Source organism: Cyprinus carpio, chromosome A19 (genome assembly GCF_018340385.1).
Source record: "Cyprinus carpio isolate SPL01 chromosome A19, ASM1834038v1, whole genome shotgun sequence".
In the NCBI taxonomy this organism is placed as follows: domain Eukaryota; kingdom Metazoa; phylum Chordata; class Actinopteri; order Cypriniformes; family Cyprinidae; genus Cyprinus; species Cyprinus carpio.
Window position 1 is genome coordinate 10,345,778 of NC_056590.1, and position 27,418 is coordinate 10,373,195.

General features: G+C 38.2%; 2 protein-coding genes and 1 pseudogene across 2 annotated transcripts; 1 reads left to right on the forward strand and 2 right to left on the reverse strand.

Moving 5' to 3' along the window:
* Window positions 1–9: 9 nt before the first annotated feature.
* LOC122148787 lies at window positions 10–13,123 on the reverse strand (annotated as a pseudogene).
* Window positions 13,124–15,505: 2,382 nt separating this feature from the next.
* On the reverse strand, window positions 15,506–25,016 carry LOC122148785 (succinate dehydrogenase [ubiquinone] flavoprotein subunit, mitochondrial). The gene is made up of 15 exons (XM_042776316.1): window positions 24,861–25,016; window positions 23,889–23,972; window positions 23,545–23,706; window positions 22,293–22,436; window positions 22,000–22,164; window positions 21,707–21,855; window positions 20,671–20,795; window positions 20,228–20,396; window positions 19,667–19,862; window positions 18,384–18,555; window positions 18,156–18,274; window positions 17,911–18,022; window positions 17,143–17,273; window positions 16,261–16,374; window positions 15,506–16,112 (listed from the first exon to the last, which is right to left on the reverse strand). The coding sequence occupies exons 1-15, from the start codon at window positions 24,978–24,980 to the stop codon at window positions 16,026–16,028; spliced, it is 2,049 nt and encodes a 682-aa protein (XP_042632250.1). The 5' UTR covers window positions 24,981–25,016; the 3' UTR covers window positions 15,506–16,025.
* A 564-nt stretch (window positions 25,017–25,580) lies between these two features.
* LOC122148789 (coiled-coil domain-containing protein 127-like) lies at window positions 25,581–27,147 on the forward strand. Its single transcript, XM_042776322.1, has 3 exons — window positions 25,581–25,815; window positions 26,161–26,289; window positions 26,387–27,147. Exons 2-3 carry the CDS (start codon window positions 26,172–26,174, stop codon window positions 27,112–27,114), a joined length of 846 nt encoding a protein of 281 aa, XP_042632256.1. The 5' UTR covers window positions 25,581–25,815; window positions 26,161–26,171; the 3' UTR covers window positions 27,115–27,147.
* Window positions 27,148–27,418: the final 271 nt, after the last annotated feature.

The following is a 27,418-nucleotide window of genomic DNA, read 5'->3' on the forward strand; positions in this document are numbered from 1 at the left end:
GATTTCCTAAACACAAAAGAAAAAGGCCTGCTACACCAATCACGTGGAAAGGACAAGAGTGGTTGGACATACTTCACAGCACACTTACACACTTTATAAATATTTGTCTTTTGGGGGGCTTGGTGTGGATTTGGTTCCCATTAGAGGAATTGGTAACGATATGAATCAAAGGAACTTGGGGGAATTATGGAATGGCAAAGGTATAAGGTCCTCTAGAAGGTACCAAAACCAAAACCAATCTATTTGTTCATTTAAAAACAACACAAATCAAGAAAAACAAGGTCGACCCTCCTATTGCCACCAAAAAAAAAGCAGGATTCTCCTGCGAGATTTAATCTGTGCCTTTAGGCCCTCCTTCGAACATGATCAAAAACTCATGTCCAACAAAACCTGCATACATTTATTCACAAATGTAAAACTCTAGCCTGCATTTTTAATAGGGCCAGATGCAGCAGGCAGAGAATTTCCAATGCCGTTTATAAATCAGACTCATTTCATGAGTACAGTACAAAGTAGGATTTCACGGTGAAAATCCCAAAGATAGCACGTTAGCAGTATTCCACAGTCAAAAACGAACCGGCAGGTCTGCCGCCACTTGATTCGTACCAACCAAAGGGCTCGGCGGATTCTCACCCCGGTCACACATGCACTGTAAATTCAGCCGAAGGGCTGTCTAACTGCAGTGACAAATGAAAAAAAAAGTACAGTTCGTGCATTCAAAGTAACATACAAACCAAAAGGACACACAGAGATCTCTAAAACCGGAAGCCGAAGTCTTTAAACCGACGCTTTTGATTTAGATCCTCCAGGGAATCTCTCTGAAGATCTCTCTGGACAGCTCAGACTGTGTAAAACATTACATGGAAAACAAGTTTTTTTTTTTTTTTTCAGACAGCTTAGAGTCTTTTTTCGGGGCTGTACTGGTTTGAAGGTGCGGCAGGAAGAATATGTAGGAGAGAATTGTGGGGGAAGGTGTTAACAGGAAGTGAGACCGTAAAGCCCCCAGAGTCCAGGGTGGGTGCGATACCCTGGTGCAAACCGGACTGAACTGGATCGAGACTGGTCCAGGTTAGGTCAGCTGATGTGGCGCTTCAAGCATTTCCATTAAGAAGGTGCCGATTGGGGTGTCTCCAATCAGCTTGAAGAAGAACAGGTGCTCAAGGCACTTTAGGCCAATAGAGCACAGCGCTGGCAGCCGGAGGAGGAGCTTGGCAAACCTGAAAGCCAAGTGAGATGGAGAGAAACTACAGTGAACTGTAACCCAATTGGCATATCTTTCTTCCCTCTATGGACATTCTAGATGGGATTTTTACTTCAATAACCACACTGTTGCAATCTATTAAAGCATAGAAGAGAGAAAAAAAAAAACACACATGTACTCTACCTGCCCTGCTGGTCAGGATATCTCTGTTTACAATAAGCCTCCAGCGATGCATAGACCTTCTCTCTCAGTAACTCCACTTCACTTGGGCCTTGACAAGCCCTTTGCATCTGCACATAAAACGACACATTAAATGTAAAGCTGCCTTTATGACCGAACAGCAGGGGTGGAAATCAGCAGGAACTTTCAGCGTAACAATATAATGGTCTCTGGATGTGTAGCTTTTTAAAAATTGCGACATATTGCAATATTTTTATTGCTTGTTTCTCTTGGCACTTTGCACTATTATATTCTTAGCCAATTCTGAGTTTAGACTGTGGCTGAAGTGTACAAACTAGGAATGCACTGATAATGCAACAGTATCAGTCCATCACAGTAAAGTTTGTAGTTAAATTGTTCATTCAGATATTTTAATGGCAAAGAATGTTAGAAGATTAATACACTTTCTAATATTAATCGATGGTGAGGAATGGGAAATAAAGAGCACTTCTGCTGCATGTGCTTGATTACGGTTTGCTCACACAGCACATACGCTTCATTTAAATAAGTAAAAATACTAAATGCTACATTATATTTATAACAACTGGTTTCCTAAGAAACTGTGATGTAGATAAGTGCATTTAGAGCAGCTCTAAATGTGTGCTCTGCCATTAAATAAAAGATAACAAAAATAACCTGGTCTGACCTGGGTTGAAGAGGATGATGGCTCTCAGGCAGCCCAACTCGGTTTTATCCATCTGCATGTCCCTCATCTTGCTCACCAGCTCCGTCAGCACCCTGACGCCATTAAAATGAGGGCAGGAAGGAGCAAGGGACGAAAAGCAGGAAAGGAAAGGTGGGAAAAAGAGAAGAGTCATGTTAAAATCTGAAGTACAACAATTCGCATTTACGCACTAAAACAAAATAGCTGGAGTCATTTTCACAAGCACTTCAAAACACAATCATAAAAAAATAAATAGTAATATAACAGCCTTCATATTTCATCTTAATCGGACAAAAACAACAGCGAAATGAATGTTTTAGAAACAGAGCATGCCACGTAAGATATCAGTCACTCGTGTTAACATTAGTCACTGTCGGGCCAAAAGCGAGCGTGCTAGTGTGTGCCAGTTGCGTTTCCATTGTCACCCCGATGAGGCTTGATCTCTGCCTCATACAGGACTTTTGTATCTGCATGTCATACATTTCATATATGCTGTGTAACTCGTATAACTCAGATTTTCTGTTTGTGAGCTCTCTCTGTTGCTCTGGCTGAAAGGATAACAGCACAGTGATAGAGAGAAGAGAGCGCTGGTCCGACAGTGGAAACACAGATCGTTTTTGGCCTTGCGGCTTGAGGTCCGAGGCTCTGTGTTAGCCCTGGCTCGCACTGGCCCGACAATGGAAACACAGCTATTGTGAGTCAAAGCAACACATTCAATCACACAGACATTCGTACACAAGGTCAGTTTGGTCTTTACCTGCCCCAAACAGCCCCAGACATAATTTAATCCAAAATAAACTGTCTCAAACTAAAGGCTTTCCTGACTGCTGCTGTTTGTTTATGGCGTGTGGCGGAGTGTCATTACCTGTCGAATATGGCCCCAACCTCTGCATTGTGCGCACTCTCCCTGTGTGTTCAATCACAATGTGTTATTAAAATGGCATTTCACATTTCATTGTTATATAATGTCTCCCCGCTCCAGAAAGGCCCAGGCAGAGACGTTAAGACTCCACATATGATGGCGGTAGGCCCAGTTCAAAGAGTAACAAGCTACAGGCTCTTGTTGAAAGGAAGGCAGACGATCATGGGTTGGCAGCAGCAAAGCTTGAAATGGCAATTCCCAGCACAAAAACAAATACAATATAACATGAAGAAAGAAATCTTTTACAGGATAAGATCAGGGCTCAACAATAAGAATGGACGCTTTAATTCATTGATGTAAATGTTTTGCAAATCTGTTGATGTAAATTCCTCATCAAGGTTCTTTCAAAATCTGTTGAACATCAGTTAAAATAGGTAAAAATGAAATGTAATTAATGTGTTAACACTTCATTTCTAGTTTATTTTATAACAAATGTAAAAAAAAAAGCCTTTATGTACAATGCATAAATTGCCTTGTAATGCAATCATACTCATCTTTTAATTATTAATTGTAGCCAAATTTAAAATGCATATAATATTTGAAAGTTTGCTTGTCAAGTGATTTGATGCATCACACTTTCTAAAAGTGTAACTATGAATAGATAAGTTTTATAATCTATTATAACTATGGCAATAAATTATTCATGAGGGCATACAATGGTGCATTACAAGGCATAATTAATGCATTTGACTACTTTTCCAATGCATTATATAGAAAAGCTTATTTTTAAATACAAAAATACAAATGTTTAATGGAAAATTTACATTTTTCCTTACACTTAAATTTATAAAATGTTGATTAATAAAAATGTATATTTAATTTTAATTTCAGATTTTTGCAAGTGCAGCCAGTGAACATCTGAACAAAAGCAGAAATCTGAACAAAATCATTATTGTTGAGCCCTAAAGAAATATAATATTATTATTTTTGTTGTAAGGGAATATAACTGCTCATTGACAAAGTATTATTATGTACTATAACATCAGCATCTCCTAATTGCTCTAAGTGCATAAAATGACTCTGAACATGCATCAGATTTTGCACAGAGGGTTAAACAGCATTTAAAGCCAATAAAGCAAAGCGGGAAGCATGTGCACACATCACAGCACCAACAGGAGGACAATGAAGCGCTGCAAAAATCGGGTGAGTTGGACAGTGAAGCACAAGGACACAGAGGCTCATTTCTGAAGCAGAGACATTATGACAAGATGAATGGCAACGAAAGACAATTTCATATGAACATCACAACATCACTGTAGCACAGAACATCTAGAATGAGCTCATTTAAAACAACAGCCTGTAGCTCATTATTCCTGGATTTGCAGAAGACAAAGATAAAATATGGAGTCTTGAGAAGTTATGGAGAGAAATGTGCTAAATTTGTTTCTTAATATAAACAATCGCTGTAATTACCAGCAGATCAAGAGTGGATGCCAGAGCACACTTCATACATGTGCACGGAATTGATCATGTAAATGGGAGTGTGTAGAGACTATAAGCAGAGGAGAGCACTGGTGCACATATAGGTGTCTGCATGTATGTGTATGTCCTGTCTGTTCGTGCAGTGTCAGTCTATAAAAGCACACTATATATACACAGCAGCGTCAAGGCAGCAGGCTGTCAGGAGGTATTTTTCTTTGTCACGACACAGGAAAATCCAACCACCTTTGCAGCCTTAAATGTGTCAAGAAGCAAAGCTGTTAAGATTTATGAGCACAGGTCTACTACAAATCATAATATAATATTTCTTGCCTAATCCTTTTCACACATAAGCACAGCAGGTCACATGCACATCTTTTTGAAACCTATAGCGAGTAAATCTAATAAAGCCAAGACCTTCAGAAGATCAATACAAGGCTATCCTGTCTGCAGTCATGTGACATGCCTATTACCTGTCAAAGATGGCTCCCACCCCTGCGCTGTGAGCACTGTTTCTGTGCACGTGGAGGCCGGTGGCCAGCAGAATGCCATCCTTCACCGCGATGGAGCGATGAGAGAAAGACGCGATCAGTAGCTCCATTCCAGCCTGATAGACAGATGAAAGCAGCAAAAAGATGAGGGGGGATCATTACTGAGAAAAGCTAATTATTAAAGTGTTTGCTAAGGGAAGCATCAAAAAATCCTGTTTGCAGGTTGTAGAGTCAGAAAGACAAAGGCAAATAGGTTTACCAGCACGCAGCAGGATGACCTGGTCATCCAGAGACAGCTCACTGAAGTGAGGGATCCGTTTTGCCCACTCCACCAAAGTGAACAGCTGTTTATCAGCCGCCTGGCAGATATTTGTGACTGGGTCATTTGGCTGAGGAGAGGAAAGAAAAGTTTTGTAAGTAGTAAGGAGAGGGAATGCAAAAAACTTGAAAATAACATCATGCAAGGCTTTTTGTAATTTAGCAGTAGGAATTTGCATTTCAATGATATCATATTGAGATTGCAATTCAATTTATGTTGATAACGATGAGAAGCTCTGGACATTTTTACTCAATGTGGATTAATCAAACGCTCGGACATTTTTGTGACAAACTTCAGCATCCCAGAATGTCACTTCACTCCAGCATTGAGTGTCACCATTCACCAACATTTGAGAAAAACTACAGTCTAATACACACTAAAATTCAAAGATCTTCACGACAAACGGAAAAAAACTCAAGTTTGGTTTAGCCTGAAGTAATAATGACAGACATGCAATAATATTATTATTTTTAAAGAATATTATGCAACCAAGATATATTTTCATCCTTGCTTTAATTTACACAGTTCTGTTGTGCAGAAACGTATTTGACAAAAAAATTAATAAATAAATTGTTAGTTGTAATTTGAATGTCAAAAATTTATCAAATTGTTCAAGTTTTATTAATTCATTTCATTAGAAACCATTTTTGATAATAAACTTGGATTAAAGTAGCTACTCTGTGGAGTTTGATTGAATAAAACCGTCCTTTTTACATTTAATCTCAAGGACTAACAAACATATGGAAATCATTTCCTTCATTAATGCTAGATGAATATTGTGATAAATATGGATATTGTACGATATAAAAAAAAAATGTGATAATATTTTTGACCATATCACCCAGTTCTACTCTGGAGATGATGCTAGATATACATGCAGTCTCCATCAGACAAGAAGCTTGATCAAAACTGAAAGCTCTAATGGAGCTTTTCCACTGCATGGTACGGCTCACTTTTGGGGGGTTTTCACTGTGTACAGTACCTAGTGCTTTTTTTAGTACCATCTCAGTTGAGGTTCCAGGTAAGCCACACCAATATTAAAATGTGATGATGAGTTATTAGTGCAGATCACTGATTGGTCAGAGAGAATCATCAGTACCAGAGTCACTGGATTTGAGACACGAAACACCAAACCCACTAGATTGAAATAGTCAGCTACAGCCACCGCAGTATCATTTGTTCTAACAACTTTTTTTAAACGACTTGCTTTTTTAAAGAGGGGAAGTCGTGGGCTAGTGGTTAGAGAGTTTGACTCCTAACCCTAAGGTTGTGGGTTCGAGTCTCGGGCCGGCAATACAACGACTGAGGTGCCCTTGAGCAAGGCACCGAACCCCCAACTGCTCCCCTGGTGCCGCAGCATAAATGGCTGCCCACTGCTCTGGGTGTGTGTGTTCACGGTGTGTGTGTGTGTTCACTGCTGTGTGTGTGCACTTTGGATGGGTTAAATGCAGAGCACGAAATTCTGAGTATGGGTCACCATACTTGGCTGTATGTCACGTCACTTTTTTTTTTTTTTCCACTTTAAACTACCGTCACACGCAGCTTAAAAAAAGAAATGGCTGTATTGTGGTCAGTGGATGAGGTGGCAGAGCAACGATAACAATCAGTCTATAATCCCACCCACTTCGAAGCAGTACTAAACTGCAGTGGAAAAGCAAACCGAGCCGAGCAGAGTCGTACCACGCAAAGTGCCATAATACGCAACTTCCTGCTTTTAATCAGTCCACAAGCTAAAATTAGAGCCCAATTATCTTGAAGTTCTGGATCACGTAACAAATAATCCTGAAATCCTCTTTAACATGCTTATCTGTAACTTACAGAGCTTCCCCCTGAGCTGCCATCCGCATGCAGCTCGGTCTTCTGCTCCACGGCCATCTCTGCTTCTAGAATCTTCTCTACAGGCATCTCTTCGTTCGCGGCGCTGGTGGACTCCACCTCTCCTTCACGCTCCTTGTTCCTCTGACGCTCCTCTTGAACGGCTGCATCGCACACAGGGAAATGAGGAAGAGGGACAAGACGGGGAAATAGAGATGAAGGATAGGGCGGAGGACAGATCAACAGGATGGGAAAAGGAAAACAGAGAGAAGGGTAGTAAATAGGGAAAGCGGTAAAGATGTAAACAGGAGTAGAGAGACAGAGATATACAGATACATGTAGTTCCTGGTTAGTTTTCAACATTCATTCACACACTGAAGTCCCCCAGCAACATTCCTTCTTCAATGACCCAGTAAAAGATACAAAGGTCCTTTATTGCACATATTCAAAACAACATTCTCACGACTAATATTTTTTTGCTGCATCATGTCATTTAAAGGGGTCATATCATGAGGAAAAATATTTTCCTTGACCTTTGACAACAGTTTGAAGCACTTTGAAAACATTCAGTTCCCAGATTAAAAAAAAAAAAAAAAAAAAAAAAAAAAAAAAAAAAAAAAACTTTTGCATGTCACATCAGACACATGATTGTCCACATTTATACAATGACTATTAGGTAACAAAAACTTGGTAGATCTAGTCTTGGGAAAGAAATAAAGAGAAAGTGGGATGATACAATTACTTTTAAACACCAAAAAAACTATTAATAAGAGCAAAATGTTGTGGCGTTTCTGGTGGTGTAGCACCTATAGCTCCGCATATCTTTCTCAACATAAGAAAACGTTTATTTTTAACACTGTTCCTGAACATTTGAGTCTGACTTTAAGCATTAATGTGAAACAAAAAAATATATAATATCACTTTAAGAATATCAAGAACCATATTAAATGATGAATAAAAATGCAAAAATAGTAACATTAAGTAGATCTCAAGGAAAAAAAGATGTACGAAATGACCCCTTTAATAGATGTGACTAATATCCTACAGAGCAATTCTTTCAACATTCCCACACACACACACACAACCACCCCTCCCTCCCTCCCTCCCTGTTTTCTCCTTACATCGTTGTCGTTCATCTTGGACCACTACAGAAGGAGAGGGAGGAAGAGAGAGAACGAGAGGAAACAAAAGAGGGAGAGAGGGGGGACAGGTGTTAGTGGTGACAACAGCCCTCCCTCCCCCTCTGCATCTCCTCTCTGGTTTGTACCGTGATGACTATGACTTAGCCACAATACCTTCTTTACATTCAGTGTCAACAATCTTCTGAAATCTACATGTCTCTGCTACACCTACTCTTGTCACTGCGATCGTTCTGTCTGGCTTAATTCTAGAAAACACTTGCTCTCTCCTTAGTGACAGACCGATATGTTGGCCAAGAGAATTTATCATTAAATAAATAAATTAAATACAAAAAAATACATTTCTGCAATTATTTGGTACATCCCAGTTGCCATTAAATTGCACATAATATTTAAAGGATTACTTCACCCAAAAATCAGCACCAGCTTATCCAAAATGTAGAGAATTTTCTTTTTTCAGCTGAAGAGAAATTAAGGTTTTGAAGGAAAACATTTCAGGATTTTTCTCCGTCTAATGCAAGTGAACGGGGCTCAATGTAGACAATGAGGCGGTTCTTGTCGCCTACGTCACGTGTGACCTTCCCAACACGCAAGAGGCCATTAGTTAAAAAGTAGTTTTTTTTTTCTTCTGAAAATGACTGATCGTTTCACAAGAGAAGACCCTTATTAGATTTTGGACTTTCAAAATGGTCTATGGTGTGCCCTGTTCACTTGCATTAGATCCTGGAATGTTTTCCTCCATTACCTTCATTTTTCTTCGGCTAAAGTCAGTCAGTCATACGCATCTTCGGGGGGCCTGTGGGGGTGGGGGGAGTAAATAATCAGTCATTTTCATTTTTGGGTGAACTACTCCTTTAAATGCTTTATTGTCCATCATCCACTCTGCTCTCTAGACATCAGCATCAGTTTGTATTTCTTGCAAACACTAAATGCATAGCACCACAGCACTGAACATTTCAAGATGTAGATCAGTCTTTCTATTGCATTAGCTTCACATAAATAATAATACACACTGTGACTTATGTATTCAGATTTACAGTTTAAGTATTAAACATAGGTCCATTTATGAGGAGAGGAGACACTGGCATCAGACTCTGAATCACAGTGAATATCAGTGAATCACTACTCCTTACTTCTAGTGTAAAGAGTATCTCATCTTGGGTTTGTGGTATGTGTATGTGCTAGGTAGGACAGCAAGTTCTGGTTCTTACCCTCTCTCTTCATCCCCATGGCCAGGCACTTCTGGTAGCGGCAGTACTGGCAGCGGTTCCTCTGGCGTTTGTCCACCAGACAGTCCTTATTGTCTCTGCATGTGTAGCTCAAGTCCTTCCTCACAGTGCGCTTGAAAAAGCCCTTGCAGCCCTCGCAGCTGTACACGCCGTAGTGCTTGCCTGGAGAAAAGAGACACGAGGTGAATTTATGGAGGTGGAAGATTTGCCTCAATTAACAGTTGAACCTAAATTTAATGGTTTCATAATGTTATCACATAATGTTGTTGTTACATAAGGGTTACATAATGAAAAGCTGTTCTGTTCATTTGTGAAGAACATTTTTAAATTTCAAATAAATGCTATTCTTTTGAACTTTCTATTAAACAAATAATCCTAAAAAAAGTTTTCCCAAAAATATTACGCAGCATATGATTTCTGAAGGATCATTTGACACTGAAAACTGGAGTAAAAACTCAGCTTTGCCATCACAGGAAAAAAATTCAATTTTAAAATTCATTAAAAAAAACATTTTATTATATTACAGCTTTAGTTTATTTTTGATTAAATAAATGCTGCCTTAGGGAGCACGGGGGACTATTAAACATTAAAAAAAAATCTTACTGACCCCAAACTTTCAAACAGCAGTGTATATATAGCATATTTACCATTATATTAAACAGGTAAAAATATGTTTTTGTTGTACACTGTGACAATAACAAACATTTTCTTCTCATTACATATACTCCTAATTGATACTGAACCATTGTTTGATTCACTATTTTACCATTTAAAAATTAGCAACAAACATTTAAAAGGAATAAAACTTTTTTTTATATAGTTTCAGTGTTTCCTTCAGACGGGTTAGTGTTTATCAGTGACGTACCAGAGGAGCGGTCCCCACAGATGGCACACAAGCGTTTCTGAGAGACCATGGGCCCTGGGCTGTGGGCGGACATCGGCTTCAAACCGAAGGGTGGTTTGACGTCATCAGAGCTGCTGACTGCATGCAGTCCCGACATGGACACGGTGGAGTTGATCTGAGACGGGCGATGAGGTGAGAGATAGAGAAAGAGATGAAGTGATAGAATTTCTTTTTTTAACTGAATAAAATGAACACTTCCTCATTTTTGTTAGTGATGCACAAAAATCAAATCAAGAAAATACATGTTAATTTCTTATGATCAGTATCACATGCCTGGTTAGCGCTCAACCCTTAACTGATCATAACCAGATAATAATAAATAAATAAATCTCCCCAAATCATTCAAACACCATTTCATCACAAATCCGACCCTTTGACCACAGCTGGAAGATGACCAATCATTACGAATCTTTGTTTGGTTGAACACAACCCCTCAACAGATGGTATTTAATCATCCAAACAGAGCTACATTTCAAAAGCTATGAGCAACAGTAAAGGGAAGAAGACATATGCATGAGAGCAGCTACTAGACAACGAGGAGGGAGTCAGAAAGTGAGAGAGGGTACAAGGTCTCACCTCTGTGTTTCTGGCAAACATGTTCATCTGTGAAGCAGAAATGCAGTGATGAGGAGGAGCGCAAAAAAAAGCTTGTGGCGTGAGGGAGGTGGTGCTAAATAATTACTAAATCAACCATGCTCTTTTGTTTTGGCTAAACTCAAATTTAGACTATGAAAAAATAAAAATCAGGTTTAGATCGACAGAAACCTACCTGAGAGACTTTGGAAATTAAGGTCAAAATACCAGATGGTCTGTTAAACATTAACAGTTTTAGAGGGAAAACCTCAAATGATCTCAGTGAATAAACAGTGATTTAACTTCAAAATTTTCAGGTTGAATTACATATTGCTAGTCATTGCACACTACTGTTCAAAAGATCTCACCAAGGCTGCATTTATGAGGTCTCTTATGCTCACCAAGGCTGTATTTATTTAATTATAAATAGTGTAAAAACAGTAATTTATTACAATTTGAAATAACCACTTTTAACGTAATTTTGGTTAAATTTTTAATAAATTGATGTTAAATATTGTAAGTTTCAGGATTTTAATTAATTAGACATGCTTTTTCATTAATAAAATTTAATTAACCATTTATGTAGAAAAACTTAAATGGGAACAAAAACGGAATTTGGAAAAAAAATAAAAAATGAAATTTAGGAAAAAAAATAAAACAGATTTCATAAGGCCCCAACTAGTAAGCAGACCTAGAAGCCGAACGAGCTGGACTGTTTGTCTTGTAGCACAAACTCAGACCTTTAATGAAATATGGGGAGTCCAGTGGAAAGACAGAAGTGTTAACAAGGTAATGCTCACCTGTGGGCTGCTGATGGGGCCGTAGCCTACTGAGGGAGTTCCAGGAAGGCAAGGAGAACCCAGAGAGGAGCTGATGACGGAGAAGGGTGAGCCCATGCTGCTGATGGGACTGTTCACGGCCGAAGTGATGGGTGGCAGGGAAGTCATGGCGGCGGCTGAAGGGGCCAATGGGGGCGAACGCTGACCTGATGGTGGTGAGGAAACGGATGAGCTGTCTGGACTACGAGAATCTGTAAGGAACAGGGAAAAATTATACAGTCACATTCAGCTTGGCCATTCATTTTAAAAGAACTGTGTTTTTTGTTTAATGGTATTTAAAGGGAGAAAACAAACAACCCATTTTACATAAATGCAAGGTAAAATAAACTGATACGAATGAATAAACATTCATGAAACAATGATAAACCGAGGTCTACAGATTGCAGGAGTTTTAACAATAACATCTTATCAATGCTCTAGTAATACACAAAACACAGTGTCAGACATAACGTGAACGTTAAACTTGAAGTAGTGCAATTAAAATCTAAGTTTACAGCTCTAAGCGTAATTAGTCATAGTAATAAAAATCAAAACAATCTCACCTCTGCTGTCGCCCATGATGTGCAGCCGGGCTCTGCTGATCACACCGGCTCACTCGCTCTGATGTCGGATGGCTGTTCAACTCAAGACCGCGGACTGAGGCCCGGGCCCTGGATCTTTTACTAACCTACGTTATCACTGCAGATTACAAAACACTGCGTGAATGACACTTAAGAACACTTAAACTACAAACTCGCGACAAATAAATGCCTCAAAGCGAGTTATAGCGCATTTCTATGTAAACATGACAGGAAAAAATATGAATTTTGCACGCATAGGAACTAGACAGATTCAACAGCTTCCATGTTTTCTAAGAGGATTTAGCTCGATAAAACAAGATTTATCGCGTGCAAGCAATCAAAACGAAATTTCCAGTCTCGGCTAGTTGATTAGCTCGCTGGAAAGCTTTAATTTACTAACAAAACGAGCAACATTTCGCCTTATAAAGCTGTTCTAAATGTATGCTCAAATTAACTAGTGTCGTTTTAGTGACCGGCACTGGTTTAATTTAGAGAGTTATTGTGAGTAAAAACACATGCATTTATATTTGTGTACAGTAAATCGGCTCAACTAGCATGTTAGCTAGCACGCTAATAAACTGCAGGCACAATTTACTGCTTACGAACAAACAGCGGAAAATCGCGCGTAGTGTTATTATAGCAAGGGTAAAGCAACACGTACCTGTCAATAAATGTAAACAGCAACAGCATTCACCCGAATTACGTTAATACGATGAATATTTATATTTTAAAATGGCTTAATTAGGGCCGCGACTCTCCGTTCCCATTTCCTCGGTGTGATTCTCACAGTTGCCCTGATCTTCCTTTCTGAGGAGGAAACTGAATCTGTTTACGTCCGAGCGTAGAAACTGACGCCATTTTGGCTCGGGGCAAAGGATAATTTGAGCCGAAATGTCTACAAATAAAGTTCGTTTCTTCATTGGAAGTAGGTTATACAAGTGCTTCTGGGCGATTCTACAAATGTGTGTCGCATTAGCGTGTTTACATAATGCCATAACAACTACATCAAATGTTGTATTACGTTATATATCAATTTTCTAAAAAAAAAAAAAAATATATATATATATATATATATATATATATATATATATATATATATATATTACTTTTAAATGTTTTTGTTTCATTTTTTTTTTCATTAGAGCATTTAAGGAAAATATTAAATTCTCATTTAGGTATTAAAGTTTTAGTTTATAACTGTGTACAAGCTGTTATTTTCAATTGCTATAATATTTGACAATGCTACTGTACTGACAGTATTTTTGATTAAATAAATGCAGCCTTGGTGAGCCTCAGAGAGTCTTTTAGAAACACAAAAGTTGACACAATCTTGTCATCGCAGTTTGTCAAGATAACTAAGGCCTGAGCCTTTCTGAGAACTGGGCTGCCATCCACAGGCAAGAGTGCTTTACAACAGCTAACCATTCCTGCAGTTAGACTTAATTGCAATGTACAGGTGCATCTCAGTAAATTAGAATGTCATGGAAAAGTTCATTTATTTCAGTAATTCAACTCAATTATGAAACTCGTGTATTAAATAAATTCAATGCACACAGACTGAAGTAGTTTAAGTCTTTGGTTCTTTTAATTGTGATGATTTTGGCTCACATTTAACAAAAACCCACCAATTCACTTTCAACAAATTAGAATACTTCATAAGACCAATAAAAAAATAAATAAATATTTTTAGTGAACTGTTGGCCTATTGGAAAGTATGTTCATTTACTGTACATGTACTCAATACTTGGTAGGGGCTCCTTTTGCTTGAATTACTGCCTCAATTCGGCGTGGCATGGAGGTGATCAGTTTGTGGCACTGCTGAGGTGGTATGGAAGCCCAGGTTTCTTTGACAGTGGCCTTCAGCTCATCTGCATTTTTGGGTCTCTTGTTTGTCATTTTCCTCTTGACAATACCTCATAGATTCTCTCTGGGGTTCAGGTCTGGTGAGTTTACTGCCCAGTCAAGCACACCAACATCATGGTCATTTAACCAACTTTTGGTGCTTCTGGCAGTGTGGGCAGGTGCCAAATCCTGCTGGAAAATGAAAACAGCATCTTCAAAAAGCTGGGCAGCAGTAGGAAGCATAAAGTGCTCCAAAATGTCTTGGTAAATGGGTGCAGTGACTTTGATTTTCAAAAAACACAATGGACCAACACCAGCAGACGACACTGCACCCCAAATCATCACAGACTGTGGAAACTTAACACTGTTCTTCAAGCAACTTGCTCTATGAGCTTCTCCACCCTTCCTCCAGAATCTAGGTCCTTGGTTTCCAAAAGAAAATACAAAACTTGCTCTCATCTGAAAAGAGGACTTTGGACCACTGGGCAACAGTCCAGTTCTTCTGCTCCTTAGCTCAGGTAAGACGCCTCTGATGTTGTCTGTGGTTCAGCAGTGGCTTAACAAGAGGAATACGACAACTGTAGCCAAATTCCTTGACACATCTGTGTGTGGCTCTTGATGCCTTGACCCCAGCCTCAGTCCATTCCTTGTGAAATTCACTCAAATTCTTGAATCGATTTTGCTTGACAATCCTCATAAGGCTGCGGTTCTCTCAGTTGGTTGTGCATCTTTTTCTTCCACACTTTTTCCTTCCACTCAACTTTCTGTTAACATGCTTGGATACAGGCACTCTGTGAACAGCCAGCTTCTTTGGCAATGAATGTTTGTGGCTTACCCTCCTTGTGAAGGGTGTCAATGATTGTCTTCAGGGCAACTGTCAGATCAGCAGTCTAACCCATCTGAGAGACCCCTAGTGAACCAAACTGAGGGGAGTCAGGAAACCTTTGCAGGTGTTTTGAGTTGATTAGCTGATTGGCATGTCACGTATTCTAATTTGTTGAGATAGTGAATTGGTGGGTTTTTGTTAAATGTGAGCCAAAATCATCACAATTAAAAGAACCAAAGACTTAAACTACTTCAGTCTGTGTGCATTTAATTTATTTAATACACAAGTTTTACAATTTGAGTGAATTACTGAAATAAATGAACTTTTCCACAACATTCTAATTTATTGAGATGCACCTATAATTACTTTTTCAATGCTTAAGCATCTCTTTTTAGATTAAGATGTAGTCAACACAAATACTCATGCATTTTTTCCACTGCACACTTCACATTGCAAAAACATTTAACCCACTGGACTTTCCAGCAGATTTTTCTCTCTCCAGCAAACACAAATACATTATAGTCAATATCACAGACCCAAATATTATCACCCAGATCATCTTTATTAAGTTTGAACAGAAACTACAAAACATATCATGCAAGATGTCCAGAACTTTATACAAATGAGTTGTGAGTGTGTTTGAGAATGAAAGGCCACTAGATCAGATAAATGTGAAAAACCGTACACCGCATTAGCATCACAAACTGTCAAGTTGTTAACTAGTTTAATCGATTTTTCACAAGGTGCAAAGAGCTTCTTGACAGCATAATGACAATCATTCAACATTTAAATATTAAATATTTAATGATTTACTTGCCAGCATGGTTTAGAGCAAATGTGATGGATGTGTTTTAGAGAAGATACACCAATATCACACAGTTGAATCTTCAACACGGAGTCTGACTAGTGCAGCTTTATTATTTGCTCTTATATTTCAGCGAGTTTTACTGTGGTCATATTTCAATGAAGTGTAGCTGGTCACATGCAAGATATTCATTTATAATATTGGCTGATTATAAATAAGCAAAAGGGCGGAGTCAGCTGGGGCGGGTCAGGGTGTGTCTTAATAGGAGCGGATTGCAGGGGGAATGGCAGCACAGTCCTCTGCGTTCAGAGAGTTGTCAATCACAGGTCTGTATTCCAGAGTAACCTGAAAACACAAGTTTGTATGTTATATTAGCGCATGCTTTTTCTTGTATGCAGACTATCAAGAAAGATTTAAAGGTAAACAAATGAACGGTAAGGTAACAATAGTAAAACAGTCTCACAGTGAACCAGAGGATTCATTATATATTTACCTTTCCTGTCTTGGGATCCACATAGGACAGTGTGTGTTTCCTCCAGTGCTGCTCGAAAGGCTTCTTCACTTGTCCCTGCAGAGGCTTGGAGTAATCGTACTCATCCACGCGGTCCTGTAAGAAACACAGAGTAACAAAATCATTAAAGATGCAAACGTATTACAACATGACAGTTGATAGTTTGCTCAAAAAAGAAAATATGTTGAAAATCTTCTCAACCTAAGATGTAGAGGAGTTTGTTTCTTCATCAATTAAGCATTGCATTACTTGTTCATCAATGGATCCTCTGCAGTGAAAGGGTGCCGTCAGAATGAGAGTCCAAACAGCTGATAAAAACTTCACAATAATCCACAAGTAATCCACACCACTCCAGTCCATCAGTTAACATCTTGTGAACAGAAAACTAATCCATCAAGACGTTTGAACTTCACAAGATGTTAACTGATGGACTGCTGTGGTGTGGATTACTTCTGGATTACTTGTGATGTTTTTATCAGCTGTTTGGTCCTTTAATTTTGACGGCACCCATTCACTGCAGAGGATCCAGTGCTGAGCAAGTGATGGAATGCTACATTTCTCCAAATCTGTTCTGATGAAGAAACATACTCATCTACATTTTAGAAGGCCTGAGGGTGAGTAGATTTTCAGCAAATATTTATTTTTGGATGAACTATTCCATTAAGCTGCAAGACTGCAGATTACAAATATCTGGAAGCAACAATAACCATTTGTAAAAGATGTAACAATACATTTCCATTTTCAATAGCAAAGATGTCATTTTTACTAGGTTAAAAAAAAGTACTGAACACTAAAAATTCAAACAGCTTTGTAAATGTACAAAATGTTGTGCTTAAACAAGCATGCTGGTTTCAGAGAGTTCACCTTGAAGTCCTCGCGTGCGTGAGCACCTCTGCTCTCTGTACGGGCCTCAGCGGAGACGATTGTCTGCACTGCGTTCAACATCAGATTCTGCAGCTCCAGAGTTTCCACCAGATCAGTGTTCCAGACAATGCCTGAAGACATAACAGCAGCACGAAGTACTATATAAGAACCATCATACTGCAGCAATAACACAACCTTATTAATACAGTGATGCAGATCAAGAAACAAAGAGTGACATTTATTTCAATGCATTTTATACAATGCATTAATTCGATTAAAAAACACAGCAAAAGCAGAAATATTGCGAAATAGTATTATAATTTAAATGAGCTGTTTTTACGTGCACATATTGTAAAATGTAATCTGAGATCAAAGCTGAATTTTCAGCATCATTACTCAGTCTTCAGTGTCACATGATCTTCAGAAATCATTCAGATATGCTGATTTACGCCTCAGCAGACATTTCTGATTATTATTGATGTTGAAAACTGTTGTGCTGTTTCATATATTTGTGGAAACCATCATTGAATTTTCTTCAGGATTCTTTGATGAATAAAAAGATCACCTTTTTTTAACAAAAATCTTTTGAACTAAGTCCAGTGTGTCACTTTTAATAAATTAAATGCATAACTGCTGAAATAAGTATTAATCGTACTGACCTCAAACATTTTGAACAATGGTGTGCGTGAGTGTGGAGGTATTTAAGGTATTTGTTATGGTATTTTATTTCTAATTTTGTTCAATTCTCCTGTGCCAGTCTTCTCTGACCTCTGTCAAATGTCTTGATGTCTTCCAGTGACTTGTAGACGGACTCCATCTTGTCACAACCTTCCTTCAGGACGTCTCCAGTGCGGAACACAGCAGCATGACTCTGCATGGTCTGAGGTCCAAAAGAAAAACACAAAACCCAGATTCAATTATGTTGAAATTAATATCTTATAATGACCCCATTTGATTAGTTTATAACTTCATGATTCTTTTAGGAAGTATAGAACTGCAGTGATGTGACAGACCTTCTGCATATTCAGTCTGATCTCTGAGGTTCTGGTACTGCCGTTAGCAAAGCGGATCTTGTCCAGATTGGCGACAGATGCCTCTCCTGCATTGGGTTTCAGAGGGGAAAGCTTCTCTCCTATGAGACAGGATCAAACCATTACACAGCTGTTTTATATATATATAATATATTCACAAATAACCATTGATGCCATAAAAACTGCATTCCTTCAATGCAATGCCTGTACCTGGAGTGTTTGTCTCAGCAATGGTCAGGGCACAAGCGCGTCCGAACACCACCAGATCCAGCAGTGAGTTGGCACCCAGGCGGTTGGCCCCATGCACTGATGCACAGCCGGCCTCACCGCAGGCGTACAGGCCCGGTACCACCGTATCCTCTCCATCCTTATGGGTGATGACCTGCGAGGATTAGAGAATATTAGTGTCATGCTCTCAAAGGAATCACTTCCACACAGTGATTGAACATTTACGTTATGATACAATGCATTCAAAACCTGTATACCATTTTCACCTCCTGGGGTCTGTTTGGATACAAAGAAACTGTATTTTATAAAACAGTCATAACTGAATATATTTTTATTTCAACTAAAACCATATTGTATCTGATCAGCAAATTCTTATTAAAGAGTGAATGCGTTTTAAATGTTATTACTGCATTTACCACTTTTTATTAATAAAAAAAATGAGAATTTCAAATAACACATGACCCACACTAAAAAACAAAAAACAATATTGTATAAACAATATAATAATTTTAATTAGTAATCATCTGAGAATTACTATTACCAGTATTAACCCCACTGGAATTAATGGAATTTAATTAAATCCCATCAAATTTGAAAATCGTGATTGTTCAAAAAAGTCCAAATTTATTAAACCTGCATATTTATTTATAACAAAACAACATAAATACGTGTGAAAAAAACGTTCACACAAAATAAAATCATTTTACTCGCATAAACTTTCACTTTCAGACGAAATAAGTGATAAATTTTTTTATGCCTCAATGGCTCATCAATGGCTCTTCCCCTCCTCCCCTTCCTTTCTTTCCTAGGAAAAGGATAAATATGTGTAACACAATTTATAACTTGATAGATAATTAATTTTTTTTTTTTTTTTTCTTTTCCTTCTCTATCCCTTTAAGAGATATCTATCTCTATATCTCTTATATATAATAATGGATATCTCTTAAAAAAAAAGGACCTAGTAAGATTCTCCCCCAATCCTGCTTGGGCGGTCTCAATCCTGTGGGCGGGGGTCTTTTTTGGAGTCTTTAGTGTTAAATTTATTGCAATTTAATTTATCCTTGCTGATTAAAAGTAGTAATTTCTTTAAAATAAAAACAATATACTCATACCAGTTTTTTACAAATACAGTTCTAATACAAAACTGTAATAAACTGGTGCTACAACAACCAGTGTGGGATAAATAACACTCCATATCGTATTAATTAAAAATTCAGAGTTTGTTCAAATCCCTTATATTCATAGAGATGTTAAAAAAGGAATACCTGTCCCTTGTAGTTGGTGGGGACGCCGCCCATGTTGTAGTGGACGGTGGGTAATACTGGGATGGGGTCTTTTGTGACGTCCACTCCAGCAAAGATCATGGCGGTCTCAGAGATGCCGGGCAGGCGAGCGGCAAGCTGCTGGGGCGGAAGGTGATGGAGCTGCAGGTAGACGTGGTCTTTATCTGGCCCAACACCTCTGCAGGGAACAGGGAGGAAACTCATTCTTCCCATCGGCTGAATGACTGACTGAATCACTCACTTATTAAACACAGTTAAACGCTGCCACCTACTGGCAGTTTCAGTTTCATATTGAGAGAATCATTTCATTGTATATACAGTGTGTATAAATATTTCAATATTCATTAAAATACATGAATACCCACTTTTAAATATTAATGCAATCTTTATACAAAATATTTCTTTATAAAGCTACTGTTTGTAATATCTGTTCAATGCTTTTCTCATTTGAAACAATAATGGCATGATCTTTTGGGGGTCATTTTTAGTCCAAGTTGGTGACTGTGTTCTGGGCACAAAATAGGCTGATTAATATTATTATACCTTCCTTCCCGGATCTCGATGGTCATGGACCGTGAGACCACGTCTCTAGAGGCCAAATCTTTAGCATTGGGTGCGTAACGCTCCATGAATCTCTCTCCTTCACTATTGATCAAGATTCCTCCCTCTCCACGGCAGCCCTCTGTGATCAGGCATCCGGCTCCATAGATTCCTAAGAGAGTTACGTCAGAGGTCATTTAAAACTAGCCATAGGCTGGCTGAGGGCTGGATATTTATAACACAGATGATCGAGTATCAACACAGACACAACCGTATAACCACGGACATTATATATATAACTGTTAGATATCACTGATGTGACATGAGACATAATCACGTTATAAACTGTATTTTTGTATTTTTTGCGAAGATTGGTTTATGATGCTTTAGAAGACAGTGAAGGCATTCTAAAGGACTTTTCCAGGCTTATGAGAGATGAAGCTCACCCGTGGGGTGGAACTGAACAAATTCGAGATCCTGGCAGGGCAGACCAGCTCGGGTCACCATGGCATTACCGTCTCCTGTGCTGGTGTGAGCTGATGTACAGCTGAAGAATGTGCGGCCATAACCATGCAGGTACCCAGTTACTTAAATAATACAAACACATCATTGTTATTCATACTCTTGGCTTTAAAGAGTATAATACATTATATTATCACATAACATTCTTTAAACAAATAATGTCAGTTTTTTGTTATTAAAAAACAAAATGAATTATAAATAATATATATATATATATAATAAAATACAAATAATTTATTTCAAACAGAATCAAAACAAACTTCTAAAGATATAAGTAAAACTATTTTAAGAAAAAATTTTTTTACCCTTTTAACTAAAACTAAACTAAAAAATATTAAAAAAAAAATGTACAATCAAATAAAAATAAAGCTGAAATAAAATAGAATATAAATATTAGATGAATAGCTTAAAAAATAAATGTCTTGGAAGCTAAACTTAATGCAATAAAAATGTGTACTTAAACATTTACTGAAATAAAAATAGCACTAATAAAATGACAAAAGCACATAAAACGAAAAGTGAAAAGATAAAAAAAATCTAATTAAAAGTATTAACAAACACTATAATAATATATAAACAATACTAAAATAACACTGCTGAAGGGGATAGTTCCCCAAAATGGTAAATTCTGTCATCATTTACTCACCCACATTTTTCTCAAAACCTTAATAAATTTTTTTCTTTTGCTGAACACAAAAGATATAAAGATATTTTGAAGAATGTGGGCATCCAAACTGTTGATGTTTCCCATTGACTTCCTATTTTTTCTCATTCTGTGGAAGTCAGTGGAGGCCAGCAACTACTTGGTTACGCACCTTCTTTAAATTGTCTTCTTTGGTGTTAAGCAGAAAAAAGAAACTCATACAGGTTTGGAACAAATTAAGGGTGAGTAAATGACAGAATTTTCATTTTTCAGTGAAATATCCTTTTAAAGACATAACATGAGATCACTTCTCTCACCCCGTGGCAATGACTGTGTTCTTGGCTCTGAAGCGGTGGATGGATCCGTCCTCCATGCACAACGCAATGACCCCCTTACACTCTCCATCCTCCATCAGCAGATCCAGAGCAAAATATTCCACAAAATAACTGGTGTCATACCTTAGAGACTAGACAGCAACAGACACAGTTAGACAGGTGCTCCAGTTGAAGCTGAATCTTGCACAGCCGACAGAATGCCTGTCTTGATGTCTTGATTTCTCGACGTTTTAAGAAACCCCAACCCAACTCACATCCACAGACTCTCACTCACCCCGTCCATACAGCGTATGAAGAAGAGAGTGACCCGTCCTGTCCGCCACACAACAGCATCTATGAGCCTGACCTCCTTTCCCGAACTTCAGACTCTGGCCTCCGAAGGCACGCTGATAGATCTTCCCTTCCTCGGTACGGCTGAACGGCATACCGAAGTTCTCTAGCTGAAAAGACACAGATGGAAATAACAATCATATTGAAAGTCAGTAAAACAAGAGGTCAGAAAGTCTTCTTCTTGTCCAATCTCCTGACAGTAATCGTAACAGCGGCAGATCCTGCAGCCGTCTCTCACCTCCACCACTGCAGCAGGCGCCTGCTCTGTCATGTAGTGAATGGCATCCTGGTCTCCCAGCCAATCAGATCCCTTCACTGTGTCATAAAAGTGCCAACGCCAGTTGTCCTCCTCCATGTTGCCCAATGCAGCATTAATCCCACCCTATTTTATATATATATAGAAAAAAAAAACAAGAATATTATAATCCATTTTAAATAAATTGTAATAATAAAAATAATTCAATGTATAAATAAATTAAATAGGTTAACATTTTGCTTTTTTAATCTTTACAAAGAAAGACTAGTGTTTACCCATATACACACAATAAAATATAGTTAACAAATATTAAATAAATATATAATTACATACACACTTACACATAAATATAAAATATAAATCTAAAAAATGAATAATGATTTAATATATGTGACTCCGGTCTACAAAACCAGTCTTAAGTGTCAATTTTTCGAAATTGAGATTTATACATCATCTGAAAGCTGAATAAATAAGCTTTCCATTGATGTATGGTTTATTAGGATTGGACCTATATTTGGCCGAGATACAACTGTTCTGTAATCTGAAGGTGCAAAAAAAAAAAATCATAATATTGAGAAAGTCTTTAAAGCCTTTAAAGTGGTCCAAAAGAAGTACTTAGCAATGCATATTACTATATCAAAAAATGTTTTGTTATATTTATGGTAGGATATTTACAAAATATCTTCATGGAACATGATCTTTACTTAATATCCTAAAATCTGTAATTTTGACCCATAAAATGTTTTGGCTATTGCTTAAAATATACCCCAGCGACTTAAAACTGCTTTTGTGCTCCAGGGTCACTATATAAATATATATAAATTATATATAATTTAATATAAAAAACAATTTAAATATTTATAATTCATAGTCATAGATTGAGACCACATATATATTATATAGAGAATATTAATTATCTATTATGTTTGAACAACACACTTATTAGAGCTTTTATTTTTTCAGAGTGGTGTAAGAATATCAGAGGTGTAGTTTCAAAGGTTGAACTCTTCTGTGAACTTTAGACTTCTTTAACTGAAAACCAGTGCGCTGCTCTCAGACGTCCTAAAGAACTGATTCCCTTTCAATCTGCTCCTGATCAGTAAAACCTGGTCTATAAACTAGTGTAAATCCAGACGACAGATCAAGCTGTTGCAGTATATGAGAGGGTATGAGAGAGCAGGTGGTTTTGTTGCTAAATGATAACAAGGAGAAATGCAAGAGGAAATCTCCAAACCTGTGCGGCCACGGTGTGTGAGCGGGTGGGGAAAAGCTTGGTGACACAGGCGGTGTTAAAACCGGCCTCCGACAGACCGAAAGCTGCACGCAGGCCTGCGCCCCCCGCTCCCACCACGACAGCGTCAAACTCATGGTCTACTACTGGATACTGAGTGGAGATCTGAGGGGAGACATACCAAAAACACACTGATCACACAAGACCAGTAGCCAGTTTCTTTAAAGTGACAACCACCTTAATAGCCTGCAATGGTGGTGCATGTACGCGTATAACAGTCAATACTAGATCCTGCATGCAGAATGAAAACTACTGAAACTAAACGAGGAAGTAGCATATATACTTACAGCGTCTGAGACTTTTGCATCTCCCCTTTTCCCATAGATGGAGAAATGCAACTTGCGGTTGCTCGTCTGGCACACCGCTGGCAGCTGGACAAAGCAGCAAAAAAAATTAATTTTTATAGTTAAAAAACAAGCAAAATCACATCTGTGATGTTCATCTTTGTTTATGCATTTCAATGCTTTACCTTCATTTATTAAGTATTTATTCAATTCACATTTATTTTGTATAGACAAACATATCATTTCAATTTAGAATTAATTTATAGTTTATTTGTTTATTTTCTTCTTCGCTTAAATTTTTTCTTTTGCATTCTGTATAATAAAAAAAAAATATATGCAATACAAAAAGTATGACAGTCTTTTAGTAAATGACAAATGTGTTTCATTTTTAGTAAGAAAAACATCACTGAAACACAACATAGAGACAACAATCAATGCATTCTGGTATTTTCTGGTGACATAACAGTGAGAAGTCTGGTTATTGCTTCATTGTAACACACAGATAAAATATAGGTTGGGCGATTATATTAGAGACTGTTTGAGGATCGAATAAAAGTCATGCATCCAGACACTTAAAAAGTGATTATATCCAATATAATGGCATGAGGATTTAGCATCACATGGCTAATGCTAATGCTGCCTGCTTGACCTTCAATGGATTCCTGTATACAAACTATCTAAACTTCATTTCTATAAAATGCAACAATACATCAGGTGAAAAACCCTCAAGCATTACTGCTAAAAGGCAAGCTCTGTTAATAAAATAGCATCACATAAAACGTACACGCTTGTAACAAAGGTACAGATACTATGTAACAGTGTTACTTAACACAACAGATGATGGTTACAAAACCAGCACACAACAGGCTACAATAGACTACAGCGACATCTGAGTATAAAGCTGTTCAACTGTCGGCCTGCGTTGGCAGAATGCCATTAAAATACAAAGCATGCAAAGTATAAGAGAGGACTTACAGCTTTAGATGACACAATCTTTCTTCCGAGGACACGGGAGGCAGCGCACACCGCGGCCATGTTGCTCGATTCTGGCTGACGATGAACACGCAAGCGCTTGTGATGGGAAGTCCGACTCATTTCCACGAATCGGTTCTTTCGAACAGTTTAAGTGATTCGGTGATTCTTTCCCCCGGCTTCACGGCGCGGCGTATTGACTCGATTAGGTTTTATTTAAAAGTTGTTTATTGTAATCGCATATTTAGGTCGGTTTGTTGTAGCAATGTTTCTGCTCATAAAAACACTCACGGAACTTTTCGCACAATCAACCAAATCGGTTCACTTAAACAACTCTTACTTTCGTTCTCATCTTATTCGGGTTTCCATCAACTATGCCAAAATTAAACCAAGCACACACAGATTATATTAACGTAAAATATGTATATAAATGCTGAAATAAATAGTGAAATAAACAGGGGATGGATTTCTTTCACTTGATCAATTCATTTATAGTAATTTTAAACGAAAAATCAAACATGTATAAATAAAATATTTAATAAATATTTCCACTTAATTTAACACGTAAATGACAAATAAAGATTGTTGTGAATACATGTAGGCCAAATGCAAAACGCGCGCGTTCAAATCTATCAACCAACTGATTGAAAAGATCCGAACAATTCGGTTCAAATGAATCGCTAGCCGGTTTCGCAGCTTCGGTGAGGAACCGTACCAATGTGTGTCCACAGTGGGGGGTATTTGTCGGTTAGCGTTGTCCAAAACCAAAAGCAAACATGCTTTGAAGCTGGGTGGAGTTGTTTACTGTAAATGCCACTGTATAGAATATAACACTCAATCTTATAAATAAGCGATATTTTTGTCCAAGAACACTGACGCAGCCGTCAGCCCTACTAATGTATGGAAGCGACTATTTGACTCTATGTGATAAAGGACGAGTGTTTTGAATACTTGCAAGGTAACATGGACATTTGATGTGTTATTGTTTTGCACAACGTGTATTGTGCTTGCATGACTAATAGTAAATATTCTTTGTTAAAGGAGTAGTTGCTATCCAAATCGCGTATGGATGTCATGTAAACAGGAAGTGTCATATTTCAACTAATATCTTGCGCTTCTCAAGTTTTTTAGGAATTTTATGAGAATGCAACTTTCAGTTTGCATAAGGATAGTGATGCATCACTATAATTAAAATTATGCAGTTGCTTTTTTCAGTCATTTAATGTTAGAATTAAAGTTGCATTCCCCTTTTTATATCATATTGGTCAAATGTCTGATATAGAAGTATGCATTTGTTTTCCAGCTGCAGTCCACATGAATAACCTGAATGATCCTCAGGACTGGAATATAAGGCCAGAGAGGGATGGTGGTGGTGACAGCAGCAAGTGGAACTATGCCCTCCTGGTGCCCATGCTGGGACTCGCTGCCTTTCGTATGTACTACACAACACTGTTGCTTCAGTAGCATGTACATTGTGATCGATTGCATTTTTATATTTTTATTTTTCGTTGTCTTGTGTTATGTCTTAGGATGGATCTGGTCCAAAGAGTCTCAAAAGGAAATCGAGGAGGCCAAGGTCAAGTACGAAAAGAGCATAGAGACGATCCAGAAGGACCTGGATGTGAAATACCGACAGACGCTCTCTGAAAGCCGCAGAGAAACGGCTCAGCTCGAGCTTGATCTAGAGAAGGAAAAGCTGCGGGTGCACGGCTACCGTCAAGCCCTGGCTTCCCAGAGTCGGCAGCTCGAGGAGGAACATCGAGGCATGAGGTTGGAACGTGACGCTCTAGAAAACGAAAAATCTAGATTGCGTTACGCAGGACCTGGTGGCGCCCTCTTTCACGAGGCCCTGGAAAAGGAGAAAGAGCGAGAGCGGAGGGCTTCGCTGGCTCTGAAGGACGTAGAGTACAGGTTGGTGGAGAGGCAGAGGGCCTTTTGCAGTATTTTGGTGCCCCGTGTGAGGAGGGTGGAGGTGGAGAAGGACCTTCTGGTTCATACGGCTAAAGAACCCCTTCTTGCACATCTGGAGATGGAGGACGGTCTCAGGGATATCTTTAAGAATGATCGCAGTTGTGCTGAGTATCTCAACACAGATGAGCGCAGGAATGGGAGTCTGATGTGGCTGTATCTCAAATACTGGAGGCTGCAGCTCACTCTTCAGTCACACCAGAGAGCTGAGGCGGCTATACTCGGCGTACAGAGAAAAGTGACACTGGGAGATCAGAAATTAATCTGTATCACTAAAATGATGTATTAAGATCTCATTGTCAATAAAGTTAATAAGAATCAATTTTGTATATTATTTTCTTCGTGGGGAGAGCAACTTAAAGGAGTAGTTTACCCAGAAAGGTAAATTTGCTGAAAAGATGTAGATGAGTTTGTTTGTTCATCAGAACAGATTTGGAGAAATTTAGGATTGCATCACTTGCTCACCAATGGATCCTCTGCAGTGAATGGGTGCTGTCAGAATGAGAGTTCAAACAGCTGATAAAAACATCACAAGTAATCCACACCACTCCAGACCATCAATTAACATCTTGTGAACTGAAAAGTTGTGGATA

Bases quoted from the DNA above. Each gene is read 5' to 3' on its own strand.
- LOC122148785 (XM_042776316.1), bottom strand. From the start codon at position 24,980: ATGAGTCGGACTTCCCATCACAAGCGCTTGCGTGTTCATCGTCAGCCA. The intron at 22,165-22,292 runs GTGAGAGACGGC...GTGTCTTTTCAG, and splicing joins CGCCTGCTGCAGTGGTGGAG to CTAGAGAACTTCGGTATGCC. The intron at 20,796-21,706 runs GTGAGAGAAGTG...TGGGTACCTGCA, and splicing joins AACACAGTCATTGCCACGGG to TGGTTATGGCCGCACATTCT.
- LOC122148789 (XM_042776322.1), top strand. From the start codon at position 26,172: ATGAATAACCTGAATGATCCTCAGGACTGGAATATAAGGCCAGAGAGG. The intron at 26,290-26,386 runs GTATGTACTACA...GTTATGTCTTAG, and splicing joins GCTGGGACTCGCTGCCTTTC to GATGGATCTGGTCCAAAGAG.